General features: G+C 46.9%; 2 protein-coding genes across 6 annotated transcripts in view; one reads left to right on the plus strand and one right to left on the minus strand.

Annotated features, from left to right (window-relative positions):
* Positions 1–231: 231 nt before the first annotated feature.
* The window catches only part of TTF1 (transcription termination factor, RNA polymerase I), a 30590-nt gene continuing 9087 nt past the window's right edge, over positions 232–21734 (plus strand). The window contains exons 1-7 of one of the 5 annotated variants that reach the window (XR_826785.1): positions 232–282; positions 5503–6527; positions 9840–10060; positions 11488–11673; positions 12826–12904; positions 16314–16444; positions 18214–18441. Coding sequence is in view for 4 of the 5 variants with exons in the window: in XM_010856774.1 (XP_010855076.1) it covers positions 5521–6527; positions 9840–10060; positions 11488–11673; positions 12826–12904; positions 16314–16444; positions 18214–18448 (1859 nt within the window). In the remaining variant the exon portion in view is untranslated. Of the gene's footprint in view, positions 283–5488; positions 6528–9839; positions 10061–11487; positions 11674–12825; positions 12905–16313; positions 16445–18213; positions 18449–21734 lie in introns of all 5 variants that reach the window. The other 4 variants (XM_010856774.1, XM_010856776.1, XM_010856775.1 and 1 more) reach the window with 4 other exon arrangements.
* Positions 19298–21633, minus strand: LOC105000774 (late histone H2B.L4-like). The gene has a single exon (XM_010856773.1). It carries the CDS (start codon positions 20934–20936, stop codon positions 20568–20570), a length of 369 nt encoding a protein of 122 aa, XP_010855075.1. The 5' UTR covers positions 20937–21633; the 3' UTR covers positions 19298–20567.

Consider the following 21734-nt stretch of genomic DNA (forward strand, 5'->3'; position numbering starts at 1 on the left):
CTCTAGAGTCTCTCACATCTCCTGCATTGGCCCGCAGGTTCTTTACCACGAGCGCCACCTGGGAAGCCCCTCCCCTGACGCACCCAACTCCCAAAGATCGCGGTAGGAAACAAAACCTGCAGAAAACAAAGGCCTAAGAATCACAGCCCGGAGCAGGCCGGCATGCTGTCATAGCAACGCGTTGCCGGAGGGCGGGCCGGAAGTGACGCACGACGATATCCGCTTCCACGACACCGGCACTTCCGGATTGGAAGGCAAGGGGACGACGCGTTTGGCCCGTAGGTGAGAGTGCTTTTCAGTTGTTCCGGTTTTTTTCCCCCAGTGATCGTGTCTGAACCAAGCTGTTTATGGCCGCTTGTCTTCATCTACCCAGAGGCCTGCGTTGGACCCAGGTCCCCAGGGATGGACGTGGTGCCTGTTTTCTCGCAGCCGCTCCAGGCCCTTCCACGCGGGAACTTTCGTTGTTGTTTTTTTTTTTTTTTTTTTCCCTATCAGCCCCGGAATGCCCGTCCCGGGGCCGAGCGGGGTCTTCATGGAACCCTAGAGTGGAGAGGGAATCCGGGACCAGGCTTGGGCACATCCCTGCAAGACAGGAAGTGGTCTATTCTGAATATAAATAGGGATAAATGCATATAAATAGGGATGCCGCTGCTGCTGCTAAGTCGCTTCGGTCGTGTCCGACACTGTGTGACCCAATAGACGGCAGCCCACCAGGCTCCCCCGTCCCTGGGGTGAACAAGGAGTGGGTTGCCATTTCCTTCTCCAATGCATGAAAGTGAAAAGTGAAAGTGAAGTCGCTCAGTCGTGCCCGACTCTTCGCGACCCCATGGACTGCAGCCCACCAGGCTCCTCCGTCCATGGGATTTTCCAGGCAAGAGTACTGGAGTGGGTTGCCATTGTCTTCTCATAAACAGGGATAAATGCGTATAAATAGGGATAAATGCATATCTAGGGAACCGTTTAGGAAACAAGCAGGACGAGGAGACCGTAGCCCTTAGGTGGCCGGTTACATCCCTCCAGAGCTAAGTGCCGGGAACAGCTGGATTGTTGAGAAACCCTGTAAGGAGGAGGCGGGACCCAGGAGGAATTAGAGGAAGTGATTTTCAAACTTAAGACTAGTTATAGCGCAGAAAGGTAACGCAGAGGGAAATGCATTCCTGGGAGAATGAGGTGCTTTTGTAAATCCCCTGATAAACATATGGTATATTCTGGGGACATAAACAGGATGTCTGAAACCCACAGAAAAACGAGAGGTGGAGAGGTGGTCTTGGACCAGACTAAATCATAAAGGGAATGGTAGATGTGTAAGGATTTGGGATTCTGTCTTAAGAACAATGGAGAGGCCATAAAAAAAAAAAATGGTTTTTAGTGGGGAAGTGACCCTATATATAAAAGGTTGTTCTAAGTTCAAGAAACCAGGAGGAGCAACATACAAGGTATTTACCAAAAAGAAAGAAACGGATGGAAGGTAAATGAATATTTAAAAGAATTATCTGCTCTGTTCGTTGTTATTAAGAGAGCTCAAGAGAATTCTCTGGTGGTCCAGTGGTTAGGACACCATGCTTGCACTACAGGGGACACAGGTTTGATCCCTGGTCAGGGTGGCTCAGCTGGTAAAGAGTCCACATGCAATGTGGGAGACCTGGGTTCAATTCCTGGGTTGGGAAGATCCCCTGGAGAAGGAAAAAGGCTATGCACTCCAGTATTCTGGCCTGGAGAATTCCATGGGCTGTATAATCCATGGGGTCAAAAGAGCTGGATGGGACTGAGCGACTTTCACTTTCAGGGAAGTAAGATCCCACAAGTTGTGTGGTGTGGCAAAAAAAAAAAAAGAAGTTTTGTTGTGAAAGGGAGGAAAGAGAATAGCTAGATGGGACTTTGGGATTGGAGGATAGTGGCATCCTTGTGTTTTAAGTTAGAAAATAGTCTGAAGATTGTTGGACATTGCTAGAAGGGATCCAGTGCAGGAGGCAGAAGGGGAGAGACTGGTTAGCTGATGGATCACCGTCTCTCTGAGGAGGAGGAGGAGGAGGAGGTTGGATCCAGCACACAGGGAAGAAATGGTCTCTGACAGGAGAAGAAACACTTCCTTTGCAGCAGCAAGAGGGGAGAACAGGGCAAATGCAGGCAAACATGTTAGATTTGGGGGAACATATTTCTTAGCTAATGTGTGTAAGGCTGTGAGGTCTGAGGCAAGTTAATCTACTTCAGGTCAGAGTGAAGGATGAAATATTGTAGCTTGTTGAGCTACAAAATTCGTGTGTGCTAAATCATTTCAGTCGTGTCCAACTCTTTGCAACCCCATGGACTGTACCCCACCAGGCTCCTCTGTCCATGGGATTCTCCAGGCAAGAATACTGGAGTGGGTTGCCATGCCCTCCTCCAGGGGATCTTCCCAACCCAGGGATTGAACCGGTATCTTCTATATCTCCTGCACTGGTAGGTGGGTTCTTTACCACTAGCGCCACCTGGGGAGATTTGAAATAACCATTTCAAGAAGAGTAGGCAAGTGAGCCTTCTGGAGCACTGCTGTTCTCAGAAAACGTAAGAACACAAGCCACGTGTGTCATTTAGAATTTGCTAATAGCTACATTAAAAAAAAAAAAGGAAAGAGAAGTAGGAATGCACATACTGAACGATATCCAAACCATCATTTCATCGTGAAAGCAATAAACAACAGTTATGGGTGAGCTCTTTCTCTGTCTCTGTTCCAAGTCTTTGAAATGCAGTATGTATTTACGCTTAGACGCAGTTTGGCCTAACCACGTTTAAGTACTCAGCAGCCTCGTGTGGCTCGTGGCTGCCTTATTGGACAGCACAGAACTAGAGAGACAGGGCTCAGTTGCTGGTCACTGCTCAGGTCCCAGCTGTCATCAGCAGCCAAGGGCTTAAAGCAGTGCCCATCTGCCCAGTTGTGAGTTTTTTCCTCCAACTGTTCTTAACAGTTCCAGAGCAACCAAAGAGAAAGCATTAATTCATTCTCAAAACGTATTTATTGGATTCCTCCCGTGAACCAGGCACTGCTAGACGCTGGGGCTCTGGTAGTGGAGGAGACAGCCAAAGCCCGCTGGGCCCTCTCTGAACAGGCCATCGAGTTGCAGCCGTTACACTGCTTACAGCTGAGGTCTCAGAGAGTCAGAGATGGGTGTCCATGTGTCTGAGTGACGCCAGGACGAGAGGCCTCCACCAAAGCTGGTGCCTCCGTTGAAGGTACAATCATGAGGCTGGGGATTTGGCTTTTAGTCTGATCAGTCCACATGTTTGTCGTTCCCAGACCTTCCAGCTACACAGTTCTTTTTTTTTTTTTTAATATTTGGCTGCTGCAGGGACGTTCTCCAGTTGTGGCGAGCAGGGGCTGCTCTTGGGTGCAGTGCACAGGCTTCTCATCGGGGGGGCTTCTCTTGTTGCAGAGCAGAGCACGGGCTCTAGAGCACAGACCCAGTCGCTCCGCAGCATGTGGGACCTTCCTGGACTGGGGATTGAATTCAGGTCCGCTGCATTGGTAGCGGGGACTCTTAACCACTGGACCACCAGGGAAGCCCCACAACTCTTACAGTTTCTTTACTACCTAGGAAAAAGTAGGTACCTTCTGTAGAAAATATGCGTAGCATTCCGAATTGAAAGACCATTGATACAGAGAGGTCTCCAGAATCTGTTAACTGAAAATCACAAAATGCAGATCGTAAAATACAGACACCGTGTGAGGGGCTTCTTAGGTGGTGCCAGTGATAAAAACCCCGCCTGCCAAGAGACAGAAGAGATTTGATTCCTGGGTGGGGAAGATCCCCTGGAGGCGGGAACAACAATCCAATCCAGTGTTCTTGCCTGAAGAATCCCATGGAGGGAACAGCCTGGTGGGCTACAGTCCAGAGGGTCACAAAGAGCCGGACACAAGCACAGTGACTTAGCACTCATGCACCTTCGGTGTGAGAAGGAGGGCTACGCAGAGGTCACTTTGATGTTTGAACCCTGTAAACATACTTCCTACTTACAGAGAAGTAAAGTCTTAAAAATTGAAACCAGAAGCAGTACAGAGCAAGGAGAGAAGACATGTTTGTAAAATGATATTTTTAACCATGTCTTTTGTGAAGTACATATCTATTCCTGTACTTAACCTCCAGAGTGCACATGCTCTGTATAAGAACTGACTTGGAGGCCTTATTAAACTTCATTCCAACTAACTGCAGAACTTGGACTCTTCTTTGAACCACTAATAAGACCCATTCAGCCTCTTTCTCAAAGAGGTAATCTTTTAGCTTGAGGTCAGTGGTTGCCTGCTGTCCTCGCTGTGAACCACAGCTGGGCTAAATGCTGTAAAAGAGAAATAGTTTGCTGTGAAAGTATATTGTCTGGGGAATAGACAAAGCCCAAGCAATCAGGAAAACTTTCTTTTCTGTCTTTCCCTTTTGTAGATACTTAGTACATTTATATCCTTCATTTGCTTGCTTTTAACACAAGTGAAAGCAGCCTGTGCCCTTGTTCTGCCCCTTGCTTTATAAAGTGAACTATTTAAGGCAGTCAAGTAAGCGTAGACAAAAATATAACAAACACCCCTGTACTCATTACTCCAGTTAAGAAATAAAAGACTGCAGGGACTTTCCTGGCAGTCCAGTGGTTAAGACTCTGCACTCCCACTGCAGGGAACAAGGGTGGATCCCTGGTTACAGAACTGAAATCCCACATGCCATCATAGGGCGTGGCCTAAAAAAAAAAAGGAAGAGAAAGAAAAATTTACAGATATGAGAGAAGCTGGCTCTCTGCTAAGCTGCTAAGTTGCTTCAGTCGTGTCCGACTCTGTGTGACCCCATAGACGGCAGCCCACCAGGCTCCCCCGTCCCTGGGATTCTCCAGGCAAGAACACTGGAGTGGGTTGCCATTTCCTTCTCCAATGCATGAAAGTGAAAAGTGAACGTGAAGTCGCTCAGTCCTGTCTGACTCTTAGCAACCCCATGGACTGCAGCCTATCAGGCTCCTTCGTCCATGGGAGTTTCCAGGCAAGAGTGCTGGAGTGGGGTGCCATTGCCTTTTCCGAGCTGGCTCTCTACTTGTCCCTAATCCCTGATTTGCCAGTTTACTGTGTTTATAGTTTTGCCACATATATATCCATTCAGAAAAGATACATGAAACTGTTTTTTTGTGTTTTAAATGTAACATATTTGGTTGTTATTTAGTCTGACTCTTTGCAAACCCATGGACCATAGCCCACCAGGCTCTTGTGTCCATGGGATTTCCCAGGCAAGGATACTGGGTGTGTTGCCATTCCCTTCTCCAGGGCCAGAGCGTTGTTCTCAGCTAACTGGTTTTTCTTCCTATATCATAAAGGCAATGGAAGCAGACAAGTGAATTATAGTGAGCTTGCTGTGCATTTAGAATAATAGGACATTTATAATCATGACTCCAGGCTTATCGTTTGTCATGCAATTTCATCTTTCTGTGATTTTGTTTTCTTTATTCTGAGGCTAATGTATAAAATGCTCTGCAAAAATAGACTGTGTTGTTAAGTTCCCCTACAGGAGTAAAATGGAAAGAGAATCAAGCAGCTTAGAAACCCAAACTCCCATTTTCGTGAAGAAAAAGGCTAAGCATTCTAAACATAAGGACAGACATCGGAGGCATTCCCAGGAGAGTTTCAGAGCCGCCCCCCTGGCAAACGAGCAGTGTGACATAACAAAGAGTAAAAAAAAGAGAAAGGCCAGCCAGCGTCTCGTTTCTTCTCCTTTGAAGATATCAGAAATCTGCGATGAGACTGAAATGGCCACATCTAAACCCAAAAAGAAGAAAAAGAGAAGAAAAAGTGCTTCGGGAGTCGACGAGGAAACAGGTGTTGCGTACATCCTGGTGGATAAAGAAAATATTGAGAACACACCTTTCAGAAGCGATGTGGACGTCGTTTACGTTGATGCGAGCAAGGAGCAGAAGTCGACAGAACGGCCTGAAGTAGACGAACCCCATTCAGGTACTAAGCCACGTGAAAACACGTCCGAGGAGCTGCACAGTGAAGTTCGGAAGAAGAAGAAGAAGAAAAAGCATAAAAAACGTCAGAGGGAAGTTGAATCCTGGGATGCTGTCCAGGAAAGTCCGGGTGCAAGCATCGCCCTGCCCAGGGCAGCCTCCCAGGAGCAGGAACCGCAGCCTCAAGTGGACCAACAAGAGGGAATCGTGCAACTCTCAATGTCTGCGGGTCACAGCAAGTCCAGGAAAAGGAAGAGGAAGCATCCAGATCCCCCAGAATTCGAGGCCTTGGCTGCGCCCGAGAGGGCCCAGAGTGTGTACTCGGAGGGATCCCGAGTAGCCGACGAGGTCGAGACTTCAGGAGGCAGTCAGGATTCCAGCAGCCTCAAGAAAAAGTCTAAGAAAAGGAAGCGAAGATCTCTTGAGAGCACCGTGGAGCCTGGTGATTTTTCAGTGCCCAGGAGGAGCTCTGAGGACACGCCTCTTGATTCCCTGGAAGGTACCTTGGTTGAAGGAAGTGCGAAACCCAGGCCACAAGAGGAGAATCCCCAGGCCTGTTCCAAAAAGGTGCAGAGGTAACATGATGGTGTACGTCTTGTGTGTGAATCCTGCCTGTGACCTCTTTGTTTAGCCGAGCTATAGTGAGTGCTAGAAATCATGAAGAGGTGGACCATCCGGGTGTAGAGTGACGTGCGGAACTAACTACATAACTTGTCAGGGACCTTCCTTTCTTCATGTATATAATAAGGCAGTTAGATTCTGTTTTCATGAGAACTATTTTTTTTTTTACTTTTGTATTCAGCTCAGTCGTGTCCGACTCTGCGACCCCATGAACCGCAGCACGCCAGGCCTCCCTGTCCATCACCAACTCCCGGAGCCCACCCAACCTATGTCCATCGAGTCAGTGATGCCATCCAACCATCTCATCTTCTGTCTTGCCCTTCTCCTCCTGCCCTCAATCTTTCGCAGGATCAGGGTCTTTTCAAATGAGTCAGCTCTTCACATCAGGTGGCCAAAGTATTAGGAGTTTCAGCTTCAACATCAGTCCTTCCAATGAACACCCAGGACTGATCTTTAGGATGGACTGGTTGGATCTCTTTGCAGTCCAAGGACTTTCAAGAGTCTTCTCCAACACCACAGTTCAAAAGCATGAATTATTCAGCGCTCAGCTTTCTTTATAGTCCAACTCTCACATCCATACATGACCACTGGAAAAACCATAGCTTTGACTAGATGGACTTTTGTTAGCAAAGTAATGCCTCTGCTTTTTAATATGCTATCTAGGTTGGTCATAACTTTCCTTCCAAGGAGTAAGCATCTTTTAATTTCATGGCTGCAATCACCATCTGCAGTGATTTTGGAGCCCAGAAAAATAAAGTCACCCACTGTTTCCACTGTTTCCCCATCTATTTGCCATGAAGTGATGGGACCGGATGCCATGATGTTAGTTTTCTGAATGTTGAGCTTTAAGCCAGCTTTTTCACTCTCCTCTTATACTTTCATCAAGAGGCTCTTTAGTTCTTCTTTACTTTCTGCCATAAGGGTGGTACCATCTGCATATCTGAGGTTATTGATATTTCTCCCGGCAATCTTGATTCCAGCTTGTGTTTCCTCCAGCCCAGCGTTTCTCATGATGTACTCTGCATAGAAGTTAAAAAAAAGCAGAGTGACAATATACAGCCTTGACATACTCCTTTTCCTACTTGGAATCAGTCTGTTGTTCCATGTCCAGTTCTAACTGTTGCTTCCTGACCTGCATACAGGTTTCTCAAGAGGCAGGTCAGGTGGTCTGGTATTCCCATCTCTTGAAGAATTTTCCACTGTTTATTGTGATCCACACAGTCAAAGGCTTTGGCATAGTCAATAAAGCAGAAATAGATGTTTTTCTGGAACTCTCTTGCTTTTTCGATGATCCAGCGGATGTTGGCAATTTGATCTCTGGTTCCTCTGTCTTTTCTAAAACCAGCTTGAACATCTGGAAGTTCATGGTTCACATATTGCTGAAGCCTGGCTTGGAGACTTTTGAGCATTATTTTACTAGCGTGTGAGATGAGTGCAATTGTGCGGTAGTTTGAGCATTCTTTGGCATTGCCTTTCTTTGGGATTGGAATGAAAACTGACCTTTTCCAGTCCTGTGGCCACTGCTGAGTTTTCCAAATTTGCTGACATATTGAGTGCAGCACTTTCACAGCATCATCTTTCAGGAATTGAAATAGCTCCACTGGAATTCCATCATCTCCACTAGCTTTGTTCGTAGTGATGCTTCCTAAGGCCCACTTGACCTCACATTCCAGGATGTCTGGCTCTAGGTGAGTGATCACACCGTCGTGATTATCTGGGTCGTGAAGATTTTTTTAGTACAGTTCTTGAGTGTATTCTTGCCACGTCTTAATATCTTCTGCTTCTGTTGGGTCCCTAGCATTTCTGCTTCTTTCTTAATACCTTCTGCTTCTAATTAGGTCCGTACCATTTCTTTTGTATTGGGTGTAGCCAATTAACAACGTTGTGATAGTTTCAGGTGAACAGTGAAGGGACTCACCCCTTACATATACATGTATTCATTCTCCCCCAAATTGCACATGCCCCTCCCCCGCCCCCCCCACCTCCAGGCGGCCACGTAACACTGAGCACAGTTGCTTGTGCTATGCAGTAGGTCCTTGTTGTTTATCCATTTTAAATATAGCAGTGTGTGCTTGTCCATCCCAACCCAGCAACTATTCCTTCCTCCCATCTTCCCCCCTTTCCCCCGCCCCGCCACCACAACCCTAAGTTCCTTCTTTATGTCTCTGACTCTCTGGCTCTGAAATTCTATGCATAAGTTTAAAAGGCATTTTAAGACCCCAAAGTTACCTTTGTCTATATGCACATGGATAGGAGAAAGGATTAGAGGACTTAGAATGTTACTGGAGCTGAAGAAAACTTCAATTAGGGTTCTCCCAAATAAAAGAAGTTTGGATATTGTTATTTACATAGTTATCGTTTAAATATGCCGGCTGATGAATAAATGCAGGAGTTTTCTTAAACCACGTTATCTGAGTTCCGGGCGCTTGGGACAGGTTTCCTCCCCATTTCCTTATCAGTGACTTTCTTCTCTTTGCTGACTAGAAGATTGTCCTGGCTTGAAGTAGAAGTTTTAAATGGCCTAGGGCCCAGCTCACAGCATCCTCCGTGTCATCTCATCAGGGCATTTTAGATCACTCATAATGAGGCAGGAGTGTTCCGGGCTCCTGGTTCTTGTACTGAGCTGTGAACCTGTGAAGACTTGACCCTTTGCTCAGACAAGCGCATACAGTTTCAGTTTCATTTTTCAGTTACCTGTCTGAGCAGCTAGCTGATATAGTTGAAGTCAACTATATCAGCTAGCTTTGGACAGCTGATTGGAAGTTTCTGGGGATGAATTAGAAAACTGTTTCTTTATACTGCAAAGGGGAAAAAATACGGCCGTTGTTAACTGCACTGAAGTAGTGGTAACTATGAAGACCCTAAATATTGACTTACCTAATTAATGACCATTATTACAGAACGTAACTCACTGAAAGAGTCCCGGAGGTGTCTTGAGTATCCATGAGCGTAGAAGAGGGCCTGGTTTATGAGGAAGTCAATGTCTGAAACAATAAAGTTGAGAAACACTAATATAAGAAGCAGTACCTTGTGGAAATAGGGCTTAGGGCTGCGTGTTTACCTTCTTGTCGGCCCCAAAGGCATATTGAGTTAGTAAAGCTGTTCAGTACATTAAAGAGTTCAGACGTCGTGGACTGAATCAACTGCAGGATCCCTGGAAGCTTTAATGTTGTCACAGTCTAAATGAGAGTCATTGTAAGAAAAGAGTCTGAAAGCCATTGGGCATGTGACCCATCGAGGTTAATCAACCCAGTTTTTCTCCATAGGTCAGAACCTACAAATGACGACGAAAGCAATTCGGCTAAAGATTCCGTAGCTAAATACTTATCTGAAGATTCGCGAGATTCCGAAGATCCGGAGGTGGACTTGGAGTCTGCAGTGAAGCAGCTGCAGGAATTCATCCCGGACATCAAGGACAGGGCTGCCACCACCATCAAGCGGATGTACCGAGATGACCTGGGGCGGTTTAAAGAGTTCAAAGCCCAGGGTGAGCTTGTGGCCTGAGCCTGAACGTTGGTCAGACGTCTTTACTATTAATATGTGTGTAAATTGCCCGGACCTCCTTGGTGCACAAGTTCCGCTTTATAGGTTTACGGGAAGCGTCCCTTAGCTGCTTTCAGCTTCATCTCCTTCCAGAACCATCATCTGTGCTATAAAATTAGCAAAATAAAGTGCAGTGGTTTTCCTCTTTTTTGACGCAAGTTTTGGTAGGGGAGATGAGGGAAGAACAAGGCTGAAAGAACCCGGTGAACACAGATGAAGCCTCGAAGATGTGGGGAAAGAGGTTAAGTGGCTAAGAGGCTGGGAAGGATGCACCAGTGAGATTAAATGAAAATACTTGTATCAAATATCGGCTTTGATGAGATGTAATTTCCAGGGTGTTAATTGGAGGGTGAGCTGGTGGTAGTTGCCATGGTTTCAAGCATTACCTGGCTTGGTCTCCTCGTTGATTTCACTGTGTTACAAGAACCTCTCAAAAAGCCTATTGGATTTCAGAATGAACTGCAAGTGTAGGGCTTCGAGCTGCAAGTGAGTGGTATTTACTCATGACTGTCTGCCGTGTGACACCCGGTGCCACTGGTTACTGACAAAAGTAAAAGGGGGCGTTAGCCTTGTAGAATTCATCATGTTGATAAGATTAATTTTTTAAAAAATAGACAAACTAAGCAAGAAGAACAATTCATTGAGCAGTATCTATAAAGGACCCCATTTTATTTCTGTATTTTATGCTGACATTTTTATTAGTGTGTATTTTATGAAAAGAGTTTAAAAATAAGTCTGGGACCTCCTTGGCGGTCCAGTGGCCTCCTCACTTCCACTGCAGGGGGCACAGGTTCAATGCCTGGTTAGGAACTAAGATCCCACATGCCATGTGGCTTGGCCAAAAATTAAGTCTAAGAATGGGAAGGTGTACTGTGTAACGCAGTCATTAATAATGAGACTTGAGTGCTTGGAATTATGACAAGGAATAGAACGTGAGTTGCAGTGACCTTGACCCCTCCATCCCCCAAGGCCCACACACACAATACACATACGTGTTCACGTAAGCGCAAGCCAGTTGGCAGCACTGCTTTAGGGGACTGGGTGGCAGAGGAGAGAGAAGAGGGCTTCTTTTAAAATTCTGTTTCAATAGTTTGAATTTTTAATGTATGTTACTCTTAATATTTCTTTAAAGTAACTGTATAAGAAGGGATTGATGGCACAGCAGAGGTCACACTGGAGTAGGATGACCAGGGGAGACTTGGGGAGGACAGAGTGGCTTGAGCTGAACTCTTTAGGGGAGCAGATGTCCAGGGCCCAGGCGGGGGCTGCTCCCTGACCCGAGGGGAGGGGCTGATAGGCACTGTGTCATAAGTTGCTAAAGACTTAACATTGGTGCCTTTTTCTCCCCCTCCAACCGCCCCCCAATCCTAGGTGTCACTATTAAATTTGGCAAGTTTTCCGTGAAGGAAAATCAGCAGTTGGAGAAGAATGTGCAAGAATTCCTGTCCCTGACGGGAATCGAGAACGCAGACAAGCTGCTGTACACAGACAGATACCCGGAGGAGAAGTCTGTGATCACCGACTTAAAGAGGAAATACGCGTTCCGAGTGCACATTGGTAAGTTTAGACCTGGGGCTCTTTGAGCCTCCACAGCCTTCCAGCCTTACATGTGTGATCACGGCGATTACTGAGCGCGGGGTCTGGCCCACCACTGCCGCAGCGTGTGGTGGCTGCTATGTTAACAGTCCTTTTACTGCCAGCCTGTACTTCCAGGGCTTTGGAACGTGTTCACTAGCGCGTTGACAGGTATTGTAAGGAATGATCAGCTTCCGGGTTTCCTGCATGCTTACGCTCAGTCCTGTCCGACTCTCTGCTACTAGGTAACAGTTGCAGTTTGGGGTCCTCTCACAGTCCTGTACTGTGTATTTTTTTTTTTTTTTTTTGCATATACTGCAAAAAGCGCATCCCTCTGTGTGCCAGCATCTCCCAGGGTCTTTAAGTAGAGCCATGTGTGTGCTTGAGCTGGGACCCTCGTCCTGGAGGTATCCTTGGAAAGTCGGAGAAGGTCATGAAGCAGTATAGGTTTGGACTGAAAAAAAAATCTCTTGTGACTCCCCCGGTGGTCCAATGGCTGAGACTCGGTGCTCCTAATTCAAGGGACCTGGGTTTGATCCCTGGTCAGGGAACTAGACCCCACATGCTGCAACTGAAAGAATTTCCACGCCACGACTAAGACCTGGTGGAGACAAATTAATAATAATAATAGTAAATCTCTGTTGTATTTAAAGAGGAGGATTTCTTAGGTTTTTGTCTGGAATGCACAAAGGAAAGCAGAACAGTCAGCCCCGGCTGGGGGACCGTTTCATCTCTGGAGTGGAAAAGCAGGAAAAAGCTTATTTGCTTGGAAAAGTTTTTTGTTTTATCTTATAGAGAACTGCTGGCATGTGTCCTCCACCTCAGCCTCCCCTTCTCCTAATTCAGTGCCTGTGCCTTATGAGGTTCTTTTCATGAATTTAGTAGACCAGAAGCCAGAGAGCCTCCATACTATGCATGTAGTTTTCAGAGACCATCAAGGAAATGGGATTTTATATCAATATATCTGCTTCCCAAGACAGCTTCCTGCAGGCCATAGGAAATCCCAGCCTCCACCTGGGGTCTAGGATTGCTCGTGTAGTAAAAAGGGGCTCTCCTGGGTTTCTTTTATAATTGCAACTGCATTCCCTGCCACACTCCCGGTGTCCCTCTGACCACCATCTGTTCTGGCTTCAGGTAAGGGCATTGCCCGGCCCTGGAAACTCGTATATTATCGAGCAAAGAAGATGTTCGATGTCAACAATTACAAAGGCAGGTAAGAAAAAACGGGAACAGGACACTTCTCTGGTCTTTGTGATAATATAAGTCAAAGGGTCCACAACAAGATGGTGAAGATTCTTGTGTGCAAAACGAGGTGTGTTGCCATGTGTATGTCTCCAAGGACCCTTTCAGGTGTCACCTCTTGAGTTAATCTTCCACAATATCCCTCTTTTAAACCCCTAGTTTTTCTTTCTGCTTTTATCTTAGCACTCGCCATGTGCTGCCTCTTGCCGTTCCTCGTGAGGTTTTCTTGGTGGCCTCCCAAGCTGTAAGCTCCTTGGGAGCCCAGACGCCCCTTCTCAGTGCAGCGTGTCTGCAGCACAGAGCCCAGTACTTTGGGTTTCCGGTGAATGTTGGAAGGTGGAGCTGAGCCACGAGTAAGGTCATCCCAGCGTGATTCAGTTGCATCAGTGCAGAGAGTTTCATGGGGCGATGGACAGTCTTTCCTTTCTTTTTTTCCTAAATAAAATACCCAATTATGGTCTGTTTCTAACACTCCAAATAAAACAAATGTAGATTGAGCCTCGGTTGTAGGTAAGCACTCTGCTTCAGAACAAAGGGATGAGCAGAAAAGCATCAGCTCCCGCCCATGAGGTTCCAGACAGCCACCAAGGGCTCAACCACTGATCCCACCTCCAGGAGGCAGACAGTGTGAACCTATCAGGGCCATCAGGTCCTCCTTAGCACCATGATTTTAAACCAAGACATACGCGTTATCAGATCTTAACACAGATATGACCTTGGTTTCTTTTTTGAAACTTTTGCTGAAAGAAATAAAGCTGAAATAGAGGAAAGGTGTTCATGCGGACTGAAACCTGTCCCCACCCTTCCCCAAGTCCCAGTGTCACACAGCTGTGGACAGAACTTTAAGAAAATTCACCAGCGATGACATGTTCAGTGGGACTTAAAAGAACACTTTTGCTAGATCAGTGTTGACAAATGCGGTAACCTAGGTGTGGGAATGAGGAGAAGGCAGTGGCACCCCACTCCAGTACTCTTGCCTGGGAAATCCCATGGACAGAGGAGCCTGGTGGGCTGCAGTCCGTGGGGTCGCTAAGAGTCAGACATGACTGAGCGACTTCACTTTCACTTTTCACTTTCACGCATTGGAGAAGGAAATGGCAACCCACTCCAGTGTTCTTGCCTGGAGAATCCCAGGGACGGGGGAGCCTGGTGGGCTGCTGTCTATGGGGTCGCACAGAGTCGGACACGACTGAAGCGACTTAGCAGCAGCAGCAGTAGGTGTGGGAATGACGGTTTTAGAATGATGGAAATCTGTCGTTCTGATCATGCAGTTCATTGGTGCCACATTTATGTTGTGCTGGCCATGTACCCTAAGCATGTTTTTACAGGTTAAGGAATTCTTAAGTGGGAAAGCCACAGGAAGTCAAAAATCAAAGAATTGAAAGGCTCCAAGGGGCTGCAGAGGTCAGAACACTTGTTTCCTCATTTTTGTCCACTCAGTTTCTAGGCACCTCTTTTCTGTGGCTACAAAGGTGCTCTTAAGTCATTTTTTAAATCTCAGTAAGACCCTGCCTGCCCTGAGAAGGAGACTGCTGGAAAGGTTGATTCTTAGTGGTGAAGGATTGCCATTCAACCATTCTCTACATTTTAGATACATTTCTGAGAATGCTGGAATCTTAACTGTCCTGAGATAGTTGTGGATCACTATCACTAGAGATGGTTAGTATTTTATAAAGGTTGCTTTCATGTCATATTAGTAATAACATCACCCACCACTTCCCCCACCCCATCCAGAAGGAATTGTAGAATGTCATAAAGATGGCTTTTTCTTCACTTAAACATTTTAGGTGTTTGACCTCAAAAATCTCTTTATAGTGCATTTTAGTTCTTTTCTTGAATATCTTTGCTTTTATGTGGGGTTCATAAACCTTAACTTCCTTAAACTGACAGATTTGTGCTAAGCCACCTGTCGTGTCTTTATTGAGTGTCTATTATGTGTCAAGCACCACGGGTACCACAGCACAGAAAGTCCCCAGGGGCCCCGCCCTCCAAGGATGTCCCCTGCAGAGCTGTGCTGCCCGTCTCGGGACCACCACCCTCACACGGCGTGGAGCACTCAAGCCGTAGTTAGTCCAAGCCTTGCCGTTCTGAAGAATAAAATACTGGATTTAGAAGGCCTAGTGTGGAGCAGAAGTGAAGTGAAGGTCACTCAGTCACGTCCGACTCTCTGCGTCCTACTGCGTGGAATTCTCCAGGCCAGAACACTGGAGTGGGCAGCCTTCCCTTCTCCAGGGGATCTTCCCAACCCAGGGATCGAACCCAGATCTCCTGCATTGCAGGCAGATTCTTTACCCCCTGAGCCACAAGGGAAGCCCCCTTATTCATACTTTGAGGTTCTGATTACATGTTGAAATGGCTGCAGGTTTAATACATTCAGTTCAGTTCAGTTCAATCACTCATTCGTGTCCGACTCTTTGCTACCCCATGGACTGCAGCACGCCAGGCCTCGCTGTCCATCACCAACTCCCGGAGTTTACTCAAATTTTAATACATTAGGTTAAATAAAATGTGTTATTAAATTAACTCATCTAAAAACAAATAAAAGTAATTTTCACACAATCCCTAGAAATTTCTAAGTGACACAATTGACTCAGACATTTCCATTGGCCAGTGGTGGCGTGGTGGAAAGTCAGGCAAACCAGGGAGCTACAGCACACAGTTGGAAGTAGTGACAGGGGCAGTAATGGGATAGCAGGGCACCGCCAGCCCTGACGGTCAGGAAAGCCTCGCTAAGACGCGCTGTTTCAACTGCATCTGAAGAGCCGGCAGGAGCTTTCCAGGGGGTCAAGTGGAAGGGAGAGGAGGGCTTCCCATCGCAGGTCTAGAGGCCGAGGTGACTGGTGAAGCTGAACCGTGGAGAGCACTGGCCTTTGCAGGCATAGTCAAAACGTCCAGGTTTTATTGTTCAGAGCCTTTATGGGTCTGGCTGGAGAATAGTGAGATCCATCTGCCCTGGCCTCTGCGTAAGTGAGCCAGGCCTATGGCCAGGGACTGTGGTGACCGATTTATAGGATGCCCACAGGTGAGATGGGCTTCCCTTATGGCTCAGCTGGTAAAGACTCCACCTGCAGTGTGAGAGACCTGGGTTTGATCCCTGGGTTGGGAAGATCCCCTGGAGAAGGGAAAGGCTACCCACTCCAGTATTCTGGCCTGGAGAATTCCATGGACTGTACAGTCCATGGGGTCACAAAGAGTCAGACACAGCTGAGTGACTTTGACTTCACCGAGGCAGGAAGGGGCAGGGCTCTGGATCCTGGGAGCTGGTATCCTGATGGACCACCCCACTCAGCCGCTTCCAGCACCGCAGAGTGCCCAGTGAGGATACAGGCTTTAAGCTTATGGTTCCTGCTCAGCTGTGACCTGTTTTCTCTTCCTCTTAGGTACAGCAAAGGAGATACCGAGAAGTTGAAGATATACCAGTCCCTGCACGGGAACGACTGGAAGAAGATTGGCGAGATGGTGTCTCGAAGCAGCCTCTCCGTGGCCCTGAAGTTCTCCCAGATCAACGGTCGTAAGTCGTGGTCCCTGGTGCCCCCCCGGGTGAACAGCCCAGCCCAGAATGGCCCAGGGCCCAGGCATCACTGCCCACCTGTCTGCTGAGAGAGCCATCACTGTTTCAGCCATTCCCTGACCGATTCGTTTCTTCATGGGCATGGTTGAAACCACACAACCCTTACTCCCCAGACTGATTTCTATGCTGCACTGAACTCAGTTCAGTAGCTTTCAGCCTGACTAACTGCCAGATAAACCGAAACCCGAGGAAGCCAGTAGACAGGAGAGCCGGGCCCGCCAAGGTCTGTTCCCCGAGGTGGCCCTGAGGCCGTCTCAGGGAGGGCCTGTTGGGTGTGGGTGTTTCCCAGTGTCAGCCATCGCCTGTCTGTTTTCCTCCTCTTTCATTGAAAGCTGCCTTGGTTGTACTCTCCACATTAAAAAAAATCCCCAGTTAGCTTTAAGAAGGCAGTCCTTAGTGGGTGTTGGCATCAGCCCAGAGGCTAAATCAGCGTTGGGTTTCCAGTAAATATTTGAAGGTGGAGCTGAGCACAAGTGTGATGTCATTCCGGCGTGATTCAGTTGCATCAATGCAGAGAGTTTCATGGGGCGATGGCCAGTCTCCCGCCCTGCAGGCAGAACGGGGCAGTGGGTCCCAGCCAGGCGTCTGCATATCTGCATGCAGTAGACCCCGAGGGGGTTGGAGACCAGGCCTTCTGTGCCACCAGTGCCAGCCAAGCCTCAGCGTGGCCAATTCTGCCAGTTTCCAGGAAGTAAAGCAAACATCTAAATTTGCGTGCACGTGTGAAATCAAAATATCTTTTGGGAATTTTACCTTTTTATCCTTGGGACTCTCTTGACTTTTAAGTATTCATCCTAATTGTTACTGGGGAAATAGTAACAGTAACACTGTGGCCAAATCAAAGATAGGTGTAGACTGCCAGTTTGCGGCCTCGTCCTTAGCATGTGAGCAGCTAGACAAGAAGGGTGAACTGTGGGTGCTCTGGCGCCTGCAGCGGTGATTGGCTGTCGAGGTTATCAGATGCCTTCATCATCATGTGCTGCAGTAGCCTCGCTGCGCCGTGCACTCCGCTCCAGAAACTCTTGTGGGGAGTTACGCATATAACATGGAAGACCTTTGGTTGCTTTCTTTCCCACTAAATGTTTAGGGAATTCACAACTGCCTGCAGGAGAGATTACTCCTAGAAACAGAAAGAATGGCTTTTGCAAAGTTAAAAACAAAAAATAGATTGCTTTAAGAAAGGGGTTTTTGGTTTTGGTTTTGGCCATTGGTTGTATGTGTGTGCACGTGTGTGCATGTATACACACCCTTGGTTCTTAAAAAGAATCTGTGGGCGCTTGAGTAGTTTCGTCTTGATTTGCATGTAAACTGTGTAATTCAGATGTTGCAAGTTATCTTTTGGAAAGTGGCTGATTATCTTTTTGTTTCTAAAGACTTTCTTTTTCCAGAGCAGTTTTGGGGTCACGGTTAAAGTGAGAGGATGGTACAGAGATTTCCTGTATGCCCCCACCCCTCACACGCACAGCCTCCGCCACCATCAGCAGCCCCCCAGCAGAGTGGCCCATGTGTACAGTCCATGAACCGACGGTGGCACGTCTCAACCCCCCCAGAGTCCACAGTCGACAATAGGAACCTCTCTAGCTATTGTCCCTTCTGTGGGTTTGGACTGATGTCCAGTGACACATCTCCATCACTCTCGTCGTGTTTTTAATACTGTGTTTGAAAGCAAATAGATTAGCAGCTTGAAGACCATCCTTTTATGTCAACAGAAATTAATCATGGTGCCTGGAGCAAGACGGAAACCCAGAAACTAATCAAGGCTGTTGAAGAAGTGATTCTGAAGAAAATGTCTCCCCAGGAGCTAAACGAGATGGATTCTAAACTGCAGCTGAACCCTGAAGGCCGCCTGTCGATTGTTCGGGAGAAGCTCTACAAAGGCATATCCTGGGTAGAAGTGGAGGCTAGAGTGGAAACCAGGAATTGGATGCAGTGTAAAAGTAAGTGGTAAGTTTGAGGCTTCTTACCTAAATCTCAACAAGGTGCCGACCTCCCCCTTCTCGGCAGTTTCTAGTGAGTGGGTGGGCTGGGGAGGTCGCTGAGAATACCTGTGACTACCTACCACGCGGAAAGCCTTGCAGGTCAAGAGGAATCCTCTCCGATCCTCAGCTCCAGCAACTTCGATGTCAGTGTCTGATGTAAGGTGGCGTTTAGCCAACCCCGATTCATCGTGTGGCTACTTCATAAATAACTTGAACCTTTTTAATTCTTTTTATTATTCTAATTGAAGTATACTTGATTTACAATGTTGTATTAGTTTCAGAGATATAGCTGAGTGATTCAGTTATATAGAGAGAACTTTTCATACTCTTTGCCAGTATTTACAAGACACTGAGTCCAGTTCCCTGTGCTTGTACCTGGTGTGTCTGTTTTATATCTGGGAGTTTGTATCTGCTACTCCCCGTCTCCTAATCTGTCCCTCCCCCGCTGACCCTTTGGTTACCAAAACTTTGTTTTCTATGTCAGCTTTGTAAATAGAACTTGAATCTTCTTAATATTGAATATTGTATTCAATATTATTGAATATTGTATTGACTTCTGGTTTTTTCACTCTGTCCCTTTCTTCATAAAACAAGGCTGTTACCTATTTATAGCATGAAAAAAAAAGTACAAAACTAACATTCAGGAGAGAAATCACAAGCCTAATAATCAGAAATAGCTCTCCCTCCTTATTTTTGCTTTCTTTGTTTTTTTTGACTTTGACTTTCTCATTCAGACTCCTTCGCCGAAGCAGGGCGGCCGTACGTTCGTCCTGGAAGGCGTTTAGGTGCATCCGTAGAAGTGGTTTCAGTCTGGGTCTGGCCGCACAGTCTTTGCCTGGGGTAGTGTTTCCCGGGCCTGCAAAGGCTCTGAGCTGAACTTCCAGCTGCAACATAGCAGTGGTCCTGAGCTCACGCCCCAGGCCTCCTACACAAAGGGGGCTCCATCGACTTGACTATTGAAGAAGAATGGACTCCAGAGTGGGCATGTTGTGCATTAAAAGCAAACTCCTGGATTATACTGTGTACCTGGCAGCTCTGCTGTAGGGTACTTATTTTTTTTCTAGAAGACTGTCCTCAGGACATAAACTCCAAAGAACAGATAATGTTTTAGGTGGGGAAACAGGTACTGTGGAGGAATCAGAGACCTTTCTACCTCTGGTAACTTAGACTTGAAGAAGTGGGAGGACTTCCCTGGCTGTCCACTGGTTTCAGTCTGCACTTCCACTGCAGGGGGCGAAGGTTCGATCCCTGGTCAGGGAAGTTCCGCTTGCTGCAGGTTGTGGCCAAACAAAAAGCAGTGAGACTTCCCTGGTGTCCTGTGGTTAGGACCGCATGCCTTCACTGGGTCAGGCCTGGGTTTGATCCCCGCTCGGGGAGCTATGATCCTGCAAGTCATGCGGCCAAGAAAAAGAGTGGGTGATAAGCCTTAGAGATGAGACGCCAGTGTCTTAGAAGAGAAACGACCAAGAGGGCCATGCCTCAGAATCAGCGTAACTAAATAACAGGCAGGGTGTCTTTTTTAATTGGAAGAAAATGTAGAAAACTGAAACACTGAACGTTGATTTACTTCACGAAACACTGAAGTGGCATCAGGTGGTACATTTCAGAACCGGGGACGTGGGCAGCCGACCACGAAGTGTCGGTTTCTGTGAGTGTGTCATGCATCTTCCTTCTCAGGAAAGCAGATGTCATAGCTTGTGACCTGTCCATCTGATTGTGACAAATTTCACTCTTTAAGAGAAGCACTTTTTAAATATTTTTAATTAGGTTCCTGCTGTCATTAGGAACTCCAGGGAACCCTTTTCCTCAGCCATGAGCTTTGAGCCTTACAAGAATCATTGAATCATTTATCACTTTACTCAATGTCTCTTATTTGGTATTTCAACAGCTCAAAGGTAATAACAGCCATGTCCCTGTTCTATAAGCAATCAAAAATAAATTGAGTCTACACAGCACCCTTTAGCACCAGCAAGCAGGCTTATTTTTTCTTTCTTCCTTTGTTTAACTGTTTTTTTTTTTTTTTTAATTAGAAAAATAAAATTCTATAAACAGCAGTGCAGCCTTTATTAAGGCTGGGCCCCGGCTCACTTGGAGCTGGTGTACTTGGTCACAGCCTTGGTGCCCTCGGACACAGTGTGCTTGGCCAGCTCCCCAGGCAGCAGCAGACGCACGGCCGTCTGGACCTCCCGGGACGTCAGTGTGGTTCGGCCTGAGTACTGGGCCAGCCGGGCGGCCTCACCGGCCAGCCGCTCAAACAGATCGTTCACGAACGAGTTCATGATGCTCATGGCCTTGGAGGAGATGCCGATGTAGGGGTGCACCTGCTTCAGCACCTTATAGATGTACATGGAGTAGGTTTCTTTGCGCCGGCTGCGCCTTCTGGACTTCTTGTCCCCAGGACTCTGGCCGCGCCGGCCCCCAGACTGCTGCAGCTGTCCGTGCTCAGCGCTCATCCTCCTGGTCCTCCCGGCCTAACTGTTTTATCATTAAAATTTTATGACACACTAACTTAGAACTCCTTGTATCCATCATCCCGTTTCAATAAATAATCAACAGCTTTCTATCAATTTATTTGTACTTTCCCACTTAAAAACAAGTATATTCTTGATTGTGGTAAATGCTAGCAGTGATGGGTTGCACAAGTTAGAAAGTAGTTCTGAATAAGGACAATTGTTTTTTTCATTTTTCCAAATATTTCTTTAATTCTCTATACTTGAGGGGAGGTGAGCCAAGGCTGGGGGGCTGCTTCAGTGCTGGAGCGTATGATGCCTTGGAACTTGGTTGTTGTTCGCTAAGTCATGTCCATCTGTGCAGCCCCATGGACTATGGCACACTGGTTTCCTCTGCCCTCCACTATCTCCCAGGGTTTTCTCAGACTTGTGTCCGTTGAGTTCGTGATACCATCCAACTATCTCATGCTCTGTCACCCCCTTCTCCTGCCCTCAATCTTTCCCAGCATCAGCGTCTTTTCCAGTGAGTCAGCTCTTCCAATCAGGTGACCAAATTGGAGCTTCAGCATCAGTCCTTCTAATGAATATTCAGGGTTGATTTCCTTTAGGATTGACTGGTTTGATCTCCTGGCTGTCCAAGGGACTCTCAAGAGTCTTCTCCAGTATCACAGTTCAAAAGCATCGAATCTTCAGTGCTCAGCCTTCCTTATGGAACTTAGGTACTTTCATCCTGGAGGAAGCACCACTGAGATACCACCTTACAGCTTGAACAACAACCTGAATAAGGACAATTTCAATGAG

This window comes from Bison bison, unplaced genomic scaffold (genome assembly GCF_000754665.1).
Source record: "Bison bison bison isolate TAMUID 2011002044 unplaced genomic scaffold, Bison_UMD1.0 scf7180017864375, whole genome shotgun sequence".
NCBI lineage: Eukaryota > Metazoa > Chordata > Mammalia > Artiodactyla > Bovidae > Bison > Bison bison.